The sequence below is a fragment of the Chaetodon trifascialis genome, chromosome 17, assembly GCF_039877785.1.
Source record: "Chaetodon trifascialis isolate fChaTrf1 chromosome 17, fChaTrf1.hap1, whole genome shotgun sequence".
In the NCBI taxonomy this organism is placed as follows: Eukaryota; Metazoa; Chordata; class Actinopteri; order Chaetodontiformes; family Chaetodontidae; genus Chaetodon; species Chaetodon trifascialis.
In genome coordinates this window covers 9,041,614-9,061,278 of record NC_092072.1, presented here as the reverse complement: position 1 = coordinate 9,061,278, position 19,665 = coordinate 9,041,614, and the positions used below count along the sequence as shown (strand labels likewise).

At 41.4% G+C, this 19,665-nt stretch overlaps 1 protein-coding gene across 2 annotated transcripts in view; it reads left to right on the top strand.

Annotated features, from left to right (window-relative positions):
• Positions 1–3,595: 3,595 nt before the first annotated feature.
• The window catches only part of akap9 (A kinase (PRKA) anchor protein 9), a 59,309-nt gene continuing 43,239 nt past the window's right edge, over positions 3,596–19,665 (top strand). Inside the window, exons 1-7 of one of the 2 annotated variants that reach the window (XM_070984129.1) lie at positions 3,609–3,649; positions 3,753–3,817; positions 11,917–12,189; positions 16,305–16,349; positions 17,367–17,429; positions 18,806–18,955; positions 19,380–19,535. In XM_070984129.1, coding sequence (XP_070840230.1) covers positions 3,770–3,817; positions 11,917–12,189; positions 16,305–16,349; positions 17,367–17,429; positions 18,806–18,955; positions 19,380–19,535 — 735 coding nt within the window. In that variant the 5' untranslated portion in view covers positions 3,609–3,649; positions 3,753–3,769. Of the gene's footprint in view, positions 3,818–11,916; positions 12,190–16,304; positions 16,350–17,366; positions 17,430–18,805; positions 18,956–19,379; positions 19,536–19,665 lie in introns of both variants that reach the window. The other variant, XM_070984128.1, reaches the window with a different exon arrangement.

The window sequence follows — 19,665 nt, the reverse complement described above, 5'->3', positions numbered from 1 at the left end:
TTTGGCCAAATTTCTCCCAGCCCATTTTTTGTCTAACCATTACATATGTTATTGTTGTGATTATTTCCCCCTCAATTTAAATTTCAGTTAATTCTGGAGTTGTATTTTCTGTACATTTTATCTCCATAATTGATGGTATAAATGGTTCAAGACCCTCTCCATGCTGCCAGGATGTACTGTAGTTCTGATGAAATTATACTGAATACCCACATTAAAATTTGATTTAATTTAGTGATATTTGCCCATAATTTGTTTTTGGCTAAAAGATTCCAGAATTAGCCTTCAAAATTCAATCTGAGGCTATTTGAACTCCTTCTAAGGTCATAAAACCTCCCCAGAAAGACTGTTGTGTTAATTGCATCACTATTTTGCTCAGAATGTACAATGTGAATTAATTCAAATTCAAGTATCCAGTCTCTTACAAAGAGTGCAATGGGTCCATTCATAGGTATATATATATAGACGTGTGTTTCAGGCATTAATACTTAATTCATGTCAAACATACAGCTGATGTTCTTGTATGCCCGTGCTGTACAAGAGAGCGTTTGCCATGTGGTGTGGCTCACAGCTTAGCACTGAAAACCTACTGACCCATTGTGCCTCTTTACTGATGAGCCTCACCACTCATGAATATTTTAATGGAGCACAGTGACATCTTCATTATGCAAATGAACGTTCACCCCGGCTGCTCTAAGACTGAAGTGACTGTGGCGTCGTAGTGAAAACAGCTTCCTGCATGATAGAGTTTCAGTTTTAGTTTTTCTCTGTCTTCAACAGGACACAGTTTATTTGCATTACCACGCACAGCTCCTCTTTACTCACGCTTGTCCAAAGCCCTTTTGCCTGTATTTGCATAATGAAGCAATATGGAGCAACTGTCATGTTTATGTTTCTGGCGGTTTCAATCATTTTTAGTGGAAGACAAAGGATGAGAGGAAAAAAGTGAGAGACACAAGAAAGAAGGCTGTGGCTGCATTTGCTCCGTCAATTCATATACAGTATGCTGCATCTTTTGCACTCGATGGTGCCTTCATGGTACACCGTAGCTAAAGTTAAATGGCCCAATACAACAGCCCTGCAGTGTGCTATCATATCATACCAATATTGGATTTATCTGTTCTTTAATCTTTACCTTTTTGGTGAAACTGTTTTAGATAAGTGTTCATATGTAGAGTATTTACAAGTGTGTCTATCATTTTGTGCTCCCCATTTATCTCAGTGAAGGTAGGATTTACAGGCTGTTGTTTTAAAATGCATTGGATTTATTTAAGTGCGCTGATAAATCTCTCCTACCTGTAAGCTGTGCTCTCAGAAAAAGCATCAAATTTTTTTTTCTTTTAATAATCATTACTTATACCTATAATTATCTCTCTTTCTGTTCATTTTTGCCATTACATTTTAGTTTCAGAGTGCCCATTTTTCTTGCTCCCTCTGAACCTCTTGGAAATGCTCAGTGAATTTGTGTCTTTCTTCATGCATGAATATGTCTACTGTTATGTTTTTAATATTAAATGGAATTCTGTCCTGATCCATTTACTGTGGTCGACTTGGGGAAGTTGCTTGGGTAACTGCTGACACTGTACCCCTTCAGTGAATCAATAATTTAGAAGCTGGTGAAACTTTCAACGCTCTGTGGTTCCTGTAGACGCACAGACAGCGGGTGCTCACAGGTGGGATCAAATTAGTAAGAATGTCCAAAAGAAGATGGGTGGAATTCAAAATCTGCCAGACTATAAGCTGTTCAGCTCCCGTCAGCCGAAGACACAGAACGTCCTCTCCCTCTGCTGCTGCTGCTGCTGCTGCTGGTATGTTTTCAATGTTTCTAGAGGCAGGAGAAACTCTCACACTTAAATAACCTAAGTGAATCTGCACACTTTCTATAAAAAGTCATTTTATACAAATCATGTCGACAGTGAAAGAACTGTGGCGTTACAGGTGAACTTTAATTGAAAGGCGTTTTTATATTAACCTTCCTTTAGTTCCAATCAGGGTTATATCTTAAACTGAGCACAGGAATGATGTTGTTTCTGTGAATTTGGAGGTTTTCCTTTTTCAACAGCCTGAGGTTGAGTTTACATCCTACAAACACACAAACAGTACATTACACAAGCTGTACATCTTTTAGACTCGTGATTTTTCATTTGTTTGTTTTTATGGGAAAAAAGGGGGGGGTTATGATGGATGAATTTGAACTCAATGACATAGTAACTACTTCTAATTGTATAATAATTGATTTATTTGTGCAGTGTTGAGCTTTACATGAAATGAACAATATAAACTATACAGGAATCCAACAAAGGAGGCAGAAAATAGCCAAAATCAACTGCATTTCTAAAATTCTGCAACGACCTTGGTGGTTATCACTGTTTCATGACCACTGAATCGCTGCCCACATCTCCAGCTTGTTCAGATATTCATCTAGAAGAATGAATTTGTGAACAAAATGACTCCAAATGGCAATTCAGTCTGACTATCAGGATAGATTATCACTTCTGTAAGCTATATCCTGAACATGTCTGCAGGACAGATACAGGACAAGCATTCAGCTCATAATGACCTGTTCTAATGAAATAAAAAAAACTATTTGTGGACTAAAGATTTATTCCTCATGGAGCCTGCACGCTAAATATTGGCCATCCTGTCTTTTATCGCCTCCATCTGTCCTAGAAACTGACGCCAGTCGCTCTTGTTACCTGCTGTCCCATTCAGCCAAGGAAGCTCAAATGTTTCCCTTTCAAAGGAGTGTGAGCCACTGCTGTTTGAAATGTGCCCGGAACAGACCAATCAAGTGCGGTGGTGTAAAATGTGATGGCTGAAGGCTTTGTTAGAGGAAAAAATTACTGCTTTGAAATGAAAATATTTGGTGTTAAAAAAGAAACCTCTCAGCTGGGACGGCTCTGGCAACCTTTCCTCCTGTTACCATAGAAACAGAGCAGACGTTTTAAGTGGAATTCAGAGTGCATACAAGGCAGTGAAATTTATCAATGATATTATGAAAATAATCAGATATGTTGCTTTTATTATTAGAGACTGCAGTGCATTAAGATCTGAAAGGATTGGTATGAGTACGGTGAAATAACAGAACCAAGTGGTTTGTTTAAGACGGTCTAGATGGTGGACAATTGTTTGTTTATCAGGCTACAGTGGCAGAATGTAATGTGCATTTATTAATGTACTGTACTTAGATAAAATGTTTAGATACATGTACAGTACTTCCATCTGATGCCACTATACTTCTACTCCAGTGAGAAACAATGTACTTTTCACTCCACTACATTTATTTGTCAGCAGTAGTTAGTACTCACTTTATAAGATTAGATTTTGCTTTCAAAATATATGATGATCTTCTGAAATATTCTGAATTGTTACAGATTAAACTACGCTGAAGTATAGAAAGCTGTTCAAATTAACTTTAATTTATTTTTTTATAATTGTTGTAGTTGTGGATCTTAACACTGGATGAACATGAACATTGAAACAGTAATGCCGACATTTCTGACAGTTCATGAAGGCAACACGAGTGGAATGCGAGGGGGCGTGGCTGTGAAGGCACCTACACGACGTCATCATAGTTGGGTCTCATGTTTACGTGGAAAACATGGCGGCGGACTGTCTACAAGGAGACAGCACCTAGTAAATGCAATTTGAAGTGAGCTGCAGTGAATTAGAGGCCGCACTGGTGATATTTAACCGTTAGTTTTTAGATTTTTCTCTCTCATATCTCGCATGAAGCAGTTTTCCTCTTGTTTTAGCCACAGGGACCGCGGTGATGGAAGACGAGGAGAGGCAAAAGAAGCTGGAGGCCGGCAAAGCAAAGGTAGGATTCTCAGTTTTTGACGTTAGCATAACTCACTAACAATGCTATCACTGTTGTAAAGTATTAACTTAATGCTGTCGACAACTTGTTTTCTCACTGCTGGGTCTGTCAGCTGTTTTTTGGTCGCCCCCTCCCTCCGTATCCCCCTCTCAGCTGTCAGACCCAGGAAACATGCGCCCTGCTCTGACAGCCGGGGGGTGGTTTGCCGGGGTGTTAGCATAACTACTGCTAGCCACATACTCCTTTGTCATGCTGCATGTCAAGCGTTACTCCACTGTTTCATCCTATTTTTCGCCAAGTAGCGTGTTGGAGTGTGCACGCAATGTTAACCTAATCTACCCTAAAGTCAACCCGTCGCATCGTTACCAAAGGCTTATAAACGCCACCTGAAGTGAGGCTGACAGGCTGGTGTAACAGGATTTACAGGACATATCCCCACGAGCGAGAGCAAACACTGCCCCACATGCCACACTTGTGCTACATTGACTTTATCAAGCAGCAGCAGCACCACCAGCATTTAGGTCAGGACAGCCCCCCCCCCCCCACCACCACCACCAACCAGCCAGCAGCTGCTGTAAAGCAATGTTGTCACAAAGGAAAATGTTGCACTGGATTGATGCATGTCATTTTCATTAATTTAGTTTATTTTAGTTTATTGCTCTGTCTGAACAGTTTTGACGGGTGAGGCGTTGTATAACCTTGCACCAGCTTTGTTATTAATGTTTGTCCACCCAAACATCTTCAGTATGAATTCTTTCAATAACGCGCCTGCAAGGAAATTTTAACAACACTACATATTATCAGTTGATGCTACTCAGTGTGACTGGCTGACCTCCACTTTGTGCATGAAGTAGATAATGTACAGTGTGATGATAACACACCCTGAGGAGGGCGAGAGAGAGAGAGAGGAATTAAAGAAAAGAAAGGTTTGAAATCAGTGTCATGAATTTAGTGTTTAATCTTGATGGCCTCATCTCACAAAAGTCAGTAGAGCAGCAACAATCAGTTGATTAATTGAGTAGTTGGGAACTATTAAATCAGTTGCCAACTGTTTTGATAATCAATTCATTGTTTCGAGTCATTTTTTGTGATCAAATTCTCTTATTTCAGCTTTTCAACTGTGAAAATTTCCTTTTTTCTTTAGCCTTCTCTGGTAGTAAACTGAATGATTTTAGATTGTGGACAAAACAAAACATTTTTGAGCTTTGGGAAAAAGTGATTTTTTTCGCCATTTTTCATCATTTCTGGCATTTTCTGGACAAACCAACAAATTGGTTAATTGAGAAAATGATCGACGGATTAACCGACAGTGAAAGTGATTGTTAGTTGCAGCCGTAAACGTCACAAATAGCTGTTCATCAGCAGTAGTCACACATAATTTCTCACCATATAACTGTTCATTACTCTTAAAATTGCAGTTTTTGTCCCGCTGGGTTGTTGTTGAGTAAAGAATGAGTTCTCTCAGGCAGACTTGAAACGGCACTGCACTCCAGACACTTCATGTCCTGACGTTGCAGAGGAACACCTAATATACTGTGTTTCATACTGGAGCTGGTGCTCTGGCTTTTAGGTTCGCACAGTGGGAGAGGCCATGAGAAAGACCATCTCTGTGGTTTTGGCTTTGGCATTTTGGTATATAAAAGGCCCCTCTGTGCTGCACCATGTCACCATGTTCTCACATGAAGGGGAGAAACTTCACAAGATATTTCACTGAATAGCACACTGATAATGGTTAGCATGGATATCCAGGACATTATTGTTTGTCCTAATAGCCTCACAGCCTCCAGACTGAATCTTGTAAGCTCAGATTGAGTCCAAGGTGATATGTGTCGAAGTCAATCAGAAAGCCACGGGCAGTGTTTAGATGATGATATGACCCGCCGGCTCTCTCAAACTCCAAACTCTAAGACATTTTTTTGACTATTTACACAGAAAATAGCTAATTAGTCTGTGTCTGTCTGGCCTACCTTGTGCTTATTTTGGCCATAGTTCAGAAGCAGTGTGAAACTGTCACTACACAGAAGCCCAGTGACAGTGACGGGGTGATTCATCTATATTGATGTCTGAGTGAAGCGAAACTGCTCATCGTCTATTGTATAGCCTGCGTGATGTGACGTCCATCCCAAGCAAGTGACTGTTGAGTCACACCAGACAATGAGCAAGCGTAAATTTTGGGCCATTGTTGCCGGGCTTTTCTTCCGAGCCGTTAGCTGCAGATGTAGTGTTGCTCTCACTTTTCTCCTTGGCAAAATGGAGCATATTGACAAGTGCATTACCGGCATGATGGAGTTGCTCGTGCAAGGCGGTGCACGCTGTTCTCCAGTTACACGGAAGACGAGGCTTTGAGTTTAATATTTCTCTGCTGCTGAAAATCACAGAAAACGGCAACGACGAGCTCAAGATGGTGTAAAGATTTTGTGTTGGGGCAAAGAAACTCACAGACTCCGATGGGACTCCTTTTACAGGTGCAGGTCTGTGACTTAAAATTCTGTCATCATTACTTTTTCACTACCAGTGAAACCCAGACTCTGCAGATGCTTCAACAAGGCCTCTGTAAAGCCACCTTATAGTGCCAATCACAATAAGAACACGTGTAAATTACCTGTGTGGCCTTGTGCAACTGAATCGTAGAAGAGAGATGTTTTATCTGAAGTGTTACGTTAGTAAAGGTTGAGATGTTGGCTTCTTTTACGCTCCATTTTCTCTTGTACTTTATCTTTCTGTCTGCAGATCAGTCCTGCTGTCTATTAGTCCATCACACACATTATGTTGAGCATTAATCTTTAATGAAACATCAGGGGATGACATGTACCGGCCCATTTGCCATCTCAGCATTTTCAGAATTATTGTGGCTCAGGGGGAGGACACTGCAGTGGTTTTTCATTTGGCCCAAGGGATGCACACATCTCTCATAGAGGATGGTGTGCTGATCTGTCTGTCTGCTTCTCCAATGTACCTACTGGTCACTGATTCAATCTAAGTAACTTTAACAGCTTCTTCCATTATGATTGATGGGGCTGACTGACGAGTTGATGTGTTTACTTTGTGCCCGAGCAAAGCGTGGTGTCATTCTGCAAAGTGAGGCATCAGGACAGTGAATGTCTGATGCACAGTGGCGCAGATTTGCTGTTCTTCTCTTGTGATCCTGTTTATAGCTGTTTTTAGCTTTTGACAGGTAATTGTGGTGCTGAAATTTTGCTTTGTTGTCATGATCTACAAACAAAATTGCCATATATTAGAGCCTTTTTATAGCAGTTAAGATATATTTAGCTCAAATCAGAGAGACCATTTTCCAAACTAAGTGCAGCGACTTTCAACAGTGCATCCACAGAAAGCTGCAGGTGGGTTTTCAGGTTCAGATAGCCTAAAGGTCAGTGTCACTGTCAGGTAGCATTGGAGGTTTTGAGGACAGCAAAGGTACAAGTTGATCTACTTAGCTTAGGCCTGAATGGTTAATCCTTTAGATGACTAATCATGGATGTGCCCTGCACAGCTCTATGTGAAGAAAGACATTGACCACCATGGCTCATCCTGTGTATTGGTTTACTTAATTGACACTGCATAGTATAACTTTTACGCTGCAGTCTTTATCATCCACATCTTTAAATATGTAACACTGAATACCTTTGAAGCTCTTGTTATGTCTGTACTGCTTGAGAAGGGATTGCCAGGTGACTAATTGAATGTGATAGTCTAACAGCTGTCCAGGTTTAATTAGCTACAACCTGGATGATGACTGAACCATCTTTCTGTGCATTTCTACAAACTTTTGTCATGACAGGAGGGAGCCCTTTATCCTCTTTTGATGTTTACAACATGAGGCGACAGCGTGACTGTCAGCCTCTTGCAGAACAATGGTAGAAGCAGGAAAGTGTAGATATAATTTGACGCTGCTGTTGCACATCAAAACTGACAACTAATGTTTAGATAACATGTCATGCAAGAGTCTGTTTGAGTTTCACTGGCAATATGAGAGAAACTGTTTTAGGACAGGAACTAGCATCCATATCCAAAATAGATCATTCATCACAAGCTATTAGCGCCAATAGTTTGCATAAGATTTAACGCTTGGGATGTGCACACACCAGACTGCCTTTTGCAGCTTCATTTTTATGCCAGTCTATTTTTTGCGCCAAGTAACATTTTGAACCTGTTATGTCCTGATTGTCTCCCCCAAGATGCTACTTTCGATGTGCAAGGACTGTGGAGAGTCCAGCACATTAAACTTCAGAGAGGAAAAGGGTGAGGGCATGCATCAGTCGTGCTATAGGCCACGTTCAAAGCGAGGATGTTGCACCTACATGCCCTGTATTTCAGCAAGTGCAGCATATTGTTGAAGGTCGTGAGCATGGAAGTGGATAAGTTAAATATGGAAACATGTAAGGCCCATGCAGTGCTGTTAGAGACCTATGTGAGACAAGTTTTAAACTTTCCAGCAGGTATCAGAGAGAGAGTCTGATGTCGTTGATCTTCTATGAGTCTGGAGGAATGCATTGGTTTTGTGCATTTTGTCCTCTCTTGTGTATTTAGCTGAGTTTTTCCGTCTCATTTCTCATTCAAATAACAACCCTTTCCAAAGACATTTCCATGTTGTTTGCTCTCCGTTGTTTCCTCCCACAGGGAGGCTGTGGCAGCTGTGATTAGGAGGAGGATGTTGCATGAGCACCTCAGTCTCAGTAGAGGTTTTAAGGATGCTTGACTTCAATCGCGGCTTTGATTTGTCGAGGCAAAGGCATGTAAGGTCGTGAAAAATGAGGATTGCTTGAGAGACGAACAAGGGTGATTTGCTGGTTTGCAGATTAAACTGAAGCAAATTTCACTGTTCGCTGGCAATATACACGTGCTGAGAATCAGAATAAAACCATGAAGCGACTCTGCTTTGCACTGGAAGCTCCACCTGCTGCGATAGTTGGGGACGCTTCAGTTGCATTTGTTTTGTTGCCAGGGCTGCTGATTGCTAACTTGAACGTGCGTGTAAAGCACAGGACTTGTGCCCTCGAGTAGCTTTGAGTTGACTAACACGATGTTGCTGGCAGTCTCATTGACACATGACGTTTGAGGCTGCAAGCTTCCCCTTATTCAGTATTGCTTCAGTATTTTTAGCAGTGTGTCTCACGGGCATCAAAGAAACTACAGAAAACCACTTTGTTACGCATTTAATGAGACATTTTGCAAGTATTTTAAGTCAAGTGTTGATTTTTGTAGTTGGAGGTGCAAACATTGCCATAATGCCAATCTACAGGGGTGACCTCTAGCGAAAGGCTGAGGAAACAGAGGGAAACATGGATAAAATATTCTTTTTGGTCATTTCTAGTTGTGTTATTGGTATTATATTTCAGTTTGATTTATGTTCTACAAAATCTACTGATGGACCGTTCATGGATGACATAATCAGAGGGTAATGAAAGTTTAAATGCCTGACAAAAAACAACAACAATTTCAATCCGGCTCATCAAGTCTGAGTTTAGCCCACAATGGCGAATACGCCCACTTCAATAATCATTATATCAAAATCTCTTATGGGAGACAAAGTCACATCATCTCATGAGATGAACTGTGCTATCATCAAACCCCACTACAACAAGCTGTTTGTGTGATGTCCTCTAACTGAAACTTATCCAGCTTTGTGTTTTCACACAGTTACATAAGTAAATGAAGTAAGTAAATAAACAAAAGCGTCCTGGCTCCATCCTGTCAAAAAAACCATGTCTGTGCAGCTCCACGTTTTCCAGCAAGGCCAGATTGTAATTGCAGTTTAATGGATCTCACCAGCTGGGAAAAATCAAACACAGTTTACTGGATGAAGCTGTTGTTGATGCTGTTAGTCAGCTACTATTGGACATGGATTTAAAAAAAAAAAGGCTGTGTAAAAAATATGCCTGCGTAAATGTTTTCAGACAGCAGATGGTGATACACCTACGTAGTCTCTGTTTTCCCAGATGGTGATACAGTTACGCAGGCTCCAGCTCTCCATATGCTCAGCCAATGCTCTGCTCAGCCCGGCCAAATAGGGCAGCCTGCGATGATAAGCAGCTCAACGAACGACCGGGGTACTCAAGACTTTTCCAAAACTCGGGGTGATTCCTGCTGGCAGTCGCCCTGCGTATCGCACACTGCTGCCAGAGTGTTTCTGATTGACTCAGAATTAAAGGTTCTGTTTGTTTCCACAGCCTTTCTGTAATTGCAGTCACCAGATTCTCCATCCTGTAAGAGCGCCGTTCATTCATACCTTCGCTCTGCGCGCTCTGGTGTTTAATGGATGCAGCTCTTGTGGAGGAAACTCAGATAGACGGGTGTATTTTTGGACATGGGGTGGGGTGTGTGTGTGTGTGGATGTGCAGAGGCACAGATCAGAAGCCCTTTGAGCTTTTACGCTGTGTGTTGTAGGTGGGGGAGGCGACCACAACGCCCACTCATAGCTCTGTCGTGTCGGCCTCTAACCTTTTGCGCAGCATCGCCAAACCAGACCTGATGGAAAGTGCTTCATTTTATTCAGGCATTGCTGCTACAGGAGTGGGGCAATTTTTGAAGACAAAATGCCCAATGTTAGCTCGTTGTCGCTTCTCAAATGTCAGATTCTGACGTGTTTGTCATTTCTTACTGAAGCCTCCTCTCTTGTCAGGTGTTTAATCAGTAGATAACAAAAACACACATTCTCATTTGGTTATTTTATCCAGAAAGAGTTGAAACATGAAAGTTTACTCTTGACCTTGAATAAAACATGACACATGATGCAGTACAGGCTTTTATTCATACCGACTTCTCACACTGAAAATGTAGCAGACAGTTTACCTGCTCATGTCTCATCAAGTATGAACCATGTGGCCCCTGAAGAAGCACAAAAAAAAACCCATTTCCACACCAGCATCTTTGCCAAACATCAGTGCTAAGCCTGTATGTTAATGTGTATTTAGACTGAGGATTTCTGTCATGGGTTTCATGGCCATTTCCAGGACAGGTGAGCAGGCATTAGCATGGTATCCTTGGTAACAGTCTGTCTGTGTCTATGGCAGTCCATGCAGCAGCTGTGGTGTGACACCTGTAGCCCGGCTGTCTGCCCTGCCGTCTATTTGCTGCCACTGCTCGCTCATACATAATGCATACCAGTGGTACCGACTGTCCAGGCTGTGTAATTAATATAATTTCCCTGATGATGATTCATGTTAAGTACTTCTGCTGCTTCTGTTTCTGGTATAAAAATGTTTTTTAAAAGAATGAGAGTTAGTGTGCGAGTACTTGGGAATTAGATGTACTTGTACTACGAGTGTGACTTCAGCCAGGGCTTAACAATTACTGCTTTAAATGGAGCATTGTGGGGCTTCAGACGTAAGGGAACATGGCTGTTTGGTGCAGACCGCAGCAAAACTCACATCATCATCATCATTTTTACATTTTTTTCAGTGAATATAAAATAGAAAAATGACCATTCCCTCAAAATCTAGACTCATCACAATTCCAAAAGCTGTCCAAATAATCACTATGTGTTGTCTATATAATGTAATGCGTTTCATTTGGATTTTGCTAGTTAAAGTTTTAGTTTCTCTTCAGAGAGACAGTTTATGAATGTGATTGAGACTGGCCAATCAGAACGCTGTTGTTGTTGAAGCAAAGGGTAACATTTAAGATAACACGAGCGGCCGTTCAGACAGATCATTGACATAGTTTAAAAATCTAATCCTTTTAGTCGGGATTAGGACTTGGCAGAGCAAGAGGCATGTGTCGGGTCATATGGACCCAGGGAGGGAGGACTCACTCGGACCGGGGAAAACGCCTTTTTGGAGCACAAAATGTTCCGTTTGAGTTTCACCAAACTGTGTCGGCTCAGAGTAGGTTTCATATCTTTTGTTTTTCTACCTTTCTTAGAGATAAAAACTCTGCTTTGTAGACTAATGAAGTTGTGAATTTGGCTAAAGCAGGTGGTTGTTGCCCTCAGATCTGAGCTTTTGGGTCAGACAAACAAAGATCTGAATGGAGGCCTCGATCAAAAATGTAGATTAGAATAACGCGCTACAGGACGCTGATTTGGATTTAGTTTGCGAATGTGTTTTTGAATTTAACTGCCATCGTTAATGCTGCCTGTTTCCTTCTTCCCTCGCCAGTTGGCTGAGTACCGCCAGAGAAAAGCTCACGCGGACTCCCAGAAGAAACAGAAGAAGAAGAAGAAAAAGAAGTCACCCGAGGACTCGGAGGGGGATTCGCAGGGAAGGGTGGAGGTCGAGCCGGATCAGTCTGTGGGAGAAGAGGAGGGCTCAGGTGGAGGACGAGATGGATCCCAAGAAGGGAATAAAGACCCACCCACCACAGAGTTTACCTTCGCCAGGACGCTGCGGAGCGGAGAGACTGTCAAGCATGACCAGACTTACACCATAGAGGTAGACGCTGAAACCTGCTACTTAAACAGTTTATTACTATCAGCAGTGATGAAGCATTTCCACATGCAGAATATCGATTCATTCATTTTAATCCAAAAGAAAGCGTGCAAATATATTCAGATTCATATTATGCATCTGTTGCACTAAAACTTGCCAAATTTGACTTTTAAGTAGGACAGCTATTTTCATTATCATTTGATCTGATTATTTTCTGTATTAATCACTTCATTGCTAGTCAGAAGGTCAGAAAATACTGAGAAAATGCCTTAAAATTTCATTAAGCCCAAACTGAGATACTCAAACTGCTTGTCCAATAGTCCAAAATCTAGAGATATTCAGTTTACTATCAAAAAAGACAAAGAAAACCAACAAATATTCACATTTAAGAGGCTGAAACCAGTGAATTTTTGGTTGGTTACTTACACAATAAATTGATAAGCAAAATAGTTGCAGATTAATTTTCTGATCATCGAATAATTCAGTAATTGACTGATGCTTTCAGCTCTAAAATTGATTCACAAATTAAAAATAAAAGTACATTTTGTAGCTGAATCTGAACTTCAAAATGGATCAGTGCCTTTCAGGAAGGATTTCTGGGTGTTGATGTGAAGAATCGATTCGGTCTCCAATCAAAATTCAGGACTGCTTTGAACCTGTCCATTGCTTTTGTGATATTATTCATTATATTATTAGATTTAAAGGTATAATATTTAACATTTCTGCATTAAAAATGACTAAATCTAAATGTTTGGACGCACCTGAAAATACATTCTTTCACATCTCCACAGTCGTTCTCCAGAGGTGAGTCTGCTGCAGTGCTTTGAAACAGCGTTCAGTGCGTTTCTTTCACTGATTCATAAGAGACACGAGATTACACTAAATATATAATGTTTATTCATGAATCTGTCAGCAATTGTTGCCTTTCAGGGTTATTTTGGACATGTTAGATGCCTTTTTAGATCTGAGAAGTTTTCCCTGCGTCTCTAATGCTGCTGGTGCTGCTGCTGGTTCGTTTTATGGCTTTAGGTTTTTATTAGTGACATGTGCTTATAAGAGGTGTAATCATAGTCATATATCTGTGTGAAAATGATCGCAGTCCTCTCACAACTCACCGAGTTTTGTTTCTGTTGTCTCCCGGAGCTTAATGAGCCCGAAGTAGCTGTCATGGCAACCAGTCCCACTGCGAGCACAGAGCGGGGATGTCGGATTTTCAGCAGGAAAGAATAAATGGAAATGTGTTCGTTAGTTCATTTCCTTCAGAATTTTAAAAGTCAGTGTTTGTTAAATGAAAAGAGTCCTGGTGGAGATGAATTATAATTTTATTTGTGTGACATTATGTAGTCACACAGTTTAACCACAATTAGAAAACTTCATCCAGCCACTGAGACCTTTACACTTTGCAGAAAGATTTCCATGTAGAAATATAGAAAAATATGTCTTTGATTGGGCGTTTCAAAATGCCCTTAAAGCCTGCATCTCGAGACAGTTTGCATGGAGGCGTCTGCAAACTCTTCATGCTATAATGCTGGAAAAGATCGGCAGGAAACTCGAATAAAAGTTAAGACAAACTTCATGTTCGTTCTGTGATGTGAACACTTTGCTTTGAATTGAGGGGCATTTTACAGCTGCAAAGGTGGTCATTTCGTAAAACTGGTGTGTCTATGTGGAAGAAAAAGGCAAACATTTTTGAAGTTGTTGCTACATGACCAGAGAAAACAGAGAAAAGGGGCTGTGGTATTCACTTTTGTTTAGAAGGTAGAAAACATACAACAACTATAATACATTGCACCACACTGGACCACAACCCACCCTGGTGGGTGATAGTTGGGCTGAGCTCGTCCGGTCTCCAGCAGTGGTGGTCTGATGTCAAACTGTCTCGTATTACAGCTGAACAGTAAACTAAAATGTGTTGCTGAAAACACTGGAGGCGAGAAATAAGCAATGCATACAAAAACGCAACAACCGGCGGACTTTTGCCGGCGAGTGAGAGGAGAGCTGAGGGTGCAGGCAACATGGAGGGAAGTTTAGAGTCGTCATTTGCATGAACTACCCACACCGCAATAACACAGAGCTGGATGAGAAGAGGAAAAAGACTACCCTTTAATTCTCATGCGAGACAAGACGCCAGCAGGGGTTTTACATGTTGATGCTGCTTTGATGGTCATTTGTATTTGGCAGAGCGTAAACTCACATTCTTTGGCGCTGATATAAAAAATTCACAAACTTTTGATAGGTTTGGGTCGAGCGGGCGATTTAGTTGAACTTAGTTCTTCCTTTGCATAATACATCGCCGACAGATACTTTCATCAAGCATGCTATTTGAAACATCGACACACAGGGAAGATGCACTTCAATACTGATGCGTTCAACAAATTCATCTCGTATTCACAAATACTCCTGCAGCGCATGCGAGCACTGCCTCCTGTCTTTCAATGTTGAGTCTATTTCATGGTTTTTATTGCTCAGGAAATCCTTTGATCGGATAATCAATGTTTGCTTTATGAGCTTTACATGAACTTCAAACCTGCAATGCGTTCCTCTAATTTTAGATAGATGGAAAAGTTGGAGACTGAACGTTCACTCGTCTCAATAACTGTTCACACACTTTACACTGCAGTCAATCTGAAACAGTTTCAAAAATACCTGAGGGCTCGTTCGCATTTTTTTGTCTCGTCATTCGAGCCCCGTCAGTCTCTTTCATCGGCGCTGTGCAGCTGCTCTTTCCCTGAACCCGCTGCACATCCATCTGATGCGGCACATGCCCACAAAAACTACCGGTTGCCATGGAAACAAACAATCGCCTTGAACGCGGGTTGAGATCCGTCGGTCTGTGCGACCGCTTCCTGTGGCCTTGCACCGCTCTTTAGCAGAGCTTGAGGTTGATTGAATGCGCGAACGTTTCGTCGCATGGCAGGCTTTTTTTTTTCCCTCACCTTGGGAGCCGCTCACGTCCTCTCTGTGGGACATGCTGTGTTTTTGTGCTGCATGGATGGAGCTGTTACGTATCCCTCACCAATGACAGTCGTGAATGTTCAGACACTGAGCCACACAGCGCATCATATGTGTGAATGATTTAACTGTGTGAAGTGGAATGGCTTCTTCTGCCCCTCGGTGTGTTGTTCTCCACAGCGTTTCGTGCTCCTTCCTCAGACTCACCGGTCGTGGGGTTTGGGTCTCTTCAGAGATCTCGGAGTGATGCTGCTGTCTGTGAGCAGGAAGGGGTTGCTGTGGAAACACAACAGCGTCAAAGTTCTCAGGTCTTTCACTGGCATGTGGAACAGATTGTGATTGGCAGATACAGTCGTGTGGACTCAGTGATGCCTCTTGGACATCAGCAGTCGCAAGGAAACGTTGCATTAAGCTCACTCATTAAGTAAAATGTTTACATGTGATAAGCCACGTAGCCAGTGTTCGTCTTTGTGCATGTTGACCATTTCACATCCTGACGATCCAGGTGATGATACATATCAAGATATAATTAATAAATAGTCTATATGAAATGACCACAGGCCGGTCCTGCCTGCGTCTGTGCCGTGTGGAAGAGTGCAAAGCGTCATCCAAATGATGAAAAATTGGACCGTAACACGATGAAATAAACGATATGAACGATCACTCGATATGTATCGGCGTATCGCGCAGCCCTAGTTCTGAACCCCGCACAGTTTCAATTTGTGACCCAGGAATTAACCTGAGAATAGATTTCAATAATGGCCGTCATTACTCTGTGGGAGTGAGGAAGAAGCTGTGTGGCAGAAGTAGGTTAGGCCCATATTTGAATACTGAGTGCCTGCTGAAGTAGGACATAAGACAGGCGCTGTCGTTCTGATTGAACGCTTCATTATGTTCGTTTTGAATTGGATTAAAGATCAGAAGACTCGTGAAACTGTGTTGACTGTAATGATTCATCTCACAATAAAAGGTCACACAGATTTGACTGCATCTGCACCCATTTAGCTGTTCACGTGACTTAGATTGTGTTCAGTTGTAGTTTATAGGAAGCGTTAATTTGCGATTAACGTGATGTTGTGGCTGTCTCACCGTGCGCTTAACTTGCTTTATTTGCCTTGTGATAAAATGCAGAATTGATGGAGCTGTTTTAATCTTCTCTCTTGCAGCCAGAGAGCGAAGTGTCCACGACTGCTGAAGATTGTTCCTCAGAGGTGAGGTGACCTTTCTGAAAATGTGTATCATCATCTCATGACACGAGCTTCCTTTTTCCTTTCAATTTACTCCAAGTCTTTTTCAAAATGTTAAGTTTACACTGGTGCAGTTTGCACATTGAAGCCTCGCCGAGTCGGGCTGCTGGTGCAGTTATGTCATTGGGAACTTATGGTCACACCTGTGGCTTACTTCATATAGGTATGAGGATGTCTTTATGGATTTATTTAGCAAGATTTTGCTTGAAGCTAAGTAATTACTCTGCACAATTCCACTTTTTGTGAAAGGTTTTCATCATTTCAGTTTAGCCTTTTAGCCAGGTTGACCGAAAGAAGAGCTGAAGGAGGCAGATCAGTGTAGTCAGCCAGCACATCTGCTGAGTCAGACAAGTGATAACAGTATCACATGCAGGTAAAATCTGTCTTTAGTGGATCAATCAATGAAAGCCAACTGCAAACCTAGCCACTAATTTGCAGGAAAATAGGTGAAAGTCTTTGTTTTATTCTTTTTCTGTTCTCAAATTGTGTCCTGAATGCACTTTGAGGTGGATTTTGTATATTAAGGATGCTTCATATGAGATAAGATAAGACTTTATTGATCCCACGCTGGGAAGATTCAGTTGATTTGTACCATAGCAAACATGCTGCTGCCATATATTCTCATCAACCACAATTATTATTATTATTATTATTATTATTATATTGTGAGCCGGTCAAATAAGCTGACTTGACTTGCTGACTTTCTGCTGACTTTCTGCTGTTAGGGTGAAATTGAAACTTGATAAAATGTCATGAACAGATCAAAGCGAGCCTGTTTGAAATTATAAACTGAATTCAGAAAAAACAGTAAGAGGTTGATTTAAATGGGATTTCAGTCCAGACTAACAGCAACATTTAACAACATTTTTCAAGAAAATTAATCCGACCAGATATTAGCTTTGCAAATCTCCCCAATGATGCCTCCTGAAACGCAGGATTCCCAAATCTTAATGTTTCACTCACAGCGTTGTGAATTAACAGGTCAATGGATGCCACGATGAGCTGACAGAGAGCCTAATGATGTCTTCGAAGGATTTTGTCTGGGTACAGTAATCCGATCAAGCAGTTCTTTTGGCTCTGCTAGCAAACCCGCTGGCTGCTGGACCTAACGCTCTATTTGCTTGTACTTGAGTCATCTGCAAGATTTCCTGTAACCCACTAACCAAGCCTGTTTTATGCTGGCCTTACTGGTCTGTGGGGGAGCAAAAAAAAAATGTTCTGAATGCCAGGTCTGAAAGCACCAATGAACGAGGAGTTTAGGATCGAAAAGGGGCTTTTTGACATTTTAGAGGCGTAAATTATCTCTGAAAGCTGTTGAGAGAGGCTGAATGGTGGACAAGAAGGGAGAGGACAGTGGAGAGCTCGGAGGAGAGAGGACGAGGGGGGGTTACACAAAGAGCTGCTCTCTTCAGATTCACTGGGGTGATTTTCAAACAGAGGAGACAGATACCAGGGAGGTGCTGATCAGTGCAGTTGTGATAAATGGAGAACACAAATGGTTAAAGTGACATGTCGATTACAGTATGAGTGTCAGTGACATGTTAAGAAAGGCATTTATCAGTGCTACCTTAACTTATCGTGGGTCAAATTTTACTTAAAAAATCATGAAATAGTCTTTGTTCCTTTGTGTGGAATGAAACCTCGCAATTATTCCCCAAATCATCACCTTTCAACAGCACTGAATGTGTCAGAAAGTATAATAGCATTACCTGGTGCTGTAACATAATAACAGTGATATGAGAGCATGTCTGTCCCCTCTCTGATTTTTTTAATTCTGCAGATAGATTGAGGTCAGATACTTTTTCAGGAATGACAGAATTTCAGCAATATTTGAACAATGTTCAATTTAGGACAAAGTTTTACTTCTACTGAGGTCGCAGTCCAAGTATGTGTACTTTTCTTTTGCCACTTAAGATTATGTTCTTAATTATCTTTCAGGCATCATTTTGTTTCCTCCCCAATTACTTTGAGAAGCTCCAGTAATCAGATTTAATTCATTGTCAGTAAAATTCAAGAAAACTGGCAAAGGAGAAATAAGTTTTGAAAGTGCTGCAGCAGTTTTTGTCCAACTCTGCCAGGCCTGCAATGTCTCCTGTCTAAGAGTATTGGAAATGTTCAGGTATTCAGCTGAATTTAATTACCTTGCAGGACCTTTTATCTGCCACTTGCAGAACTAACAGACACACTTTGCCTAAACTGCTGTGGGTTGTTGGCAGCAGCAGTCGGAGGGCGAGAGGAGTATCCATTTGATAACATTAATTTCTTTACTACGCTTTCCTTCATGTGGCTCCGGGCTCTTGTTACTAACTTCTGTCGCTCTTGGGTGGTGACTAAATACTTCACTCATTCATGGAACCTCGTCTTCATGGTTTTTACTGAAACCCTGTAACTGCCATACAAATGCTTATATTCCTGTTCAGGAGGAGGTGGAGCCTCTGCAACAGGTGACAAAGGGAGGTACGGTGCAGGATATGGAGGACGCACTGGCTGCCAAGACGCAGGCAGTGGAGGAGCTGAGTCGAGAGCTTGAAGAAATCAGGGCTGCCTTTGGCACAGAGGGAGTACAGCAGGTAAATGTTTTATTACTTAAGTATAGGTCATGCTGTCTGAGTTTTACCACAATATTTTACCATTTGACATTCCTTTAAAGTGGTTTAATTAGTATTATTTTTAGGTTTACTTCACCCGCCTTTGTCATTGTTAACAGCTGTCAGATTTTCACCTGGAATTTGTGACATGTTTGCACATGAATGCATCTACAAGTCATTTGACATTCTGCAAACAGACTTGCAGCTCTAAAATGACTATTAACACTTATTGAACTAGTTTGAGGTGAAGATTTCGAGATGTTAAAGCTGGGAACTTGTTTATTCCTCATCCTCTAAAGCCTTAACTGTCAGCACATTCCCTCCTGGGCTGTTTTTAAGCTCTGTCTTCCTGCTCTCTTTTCTCTGCTCTGTCTCACTGTTGGATATATGCATTTTACTTTTCTAGCTGCAGGACTTTGAGGCTGCTCTGAAGCAGCGAGATGGCATCATCACCCAGCTCACAGCTAACCTTCAGCAGGCTCGCAAAGAGAAAGACGAGATCATGAAAGAATTCCTGGAACTGACGGAGCAAAGCCAAAAACTGCAAATTCAGTTCCAGCAGGTGGGAACTCTCAAAGTTTTTATGTCTAAAATACTGGTTATATTGGTTATTCTGTCCAACACAAAATATTCAAATTTTGTTCTGCTGCCTGCTGTCCATGTTTTCCATTACACATGAATTTGTGTTTGAA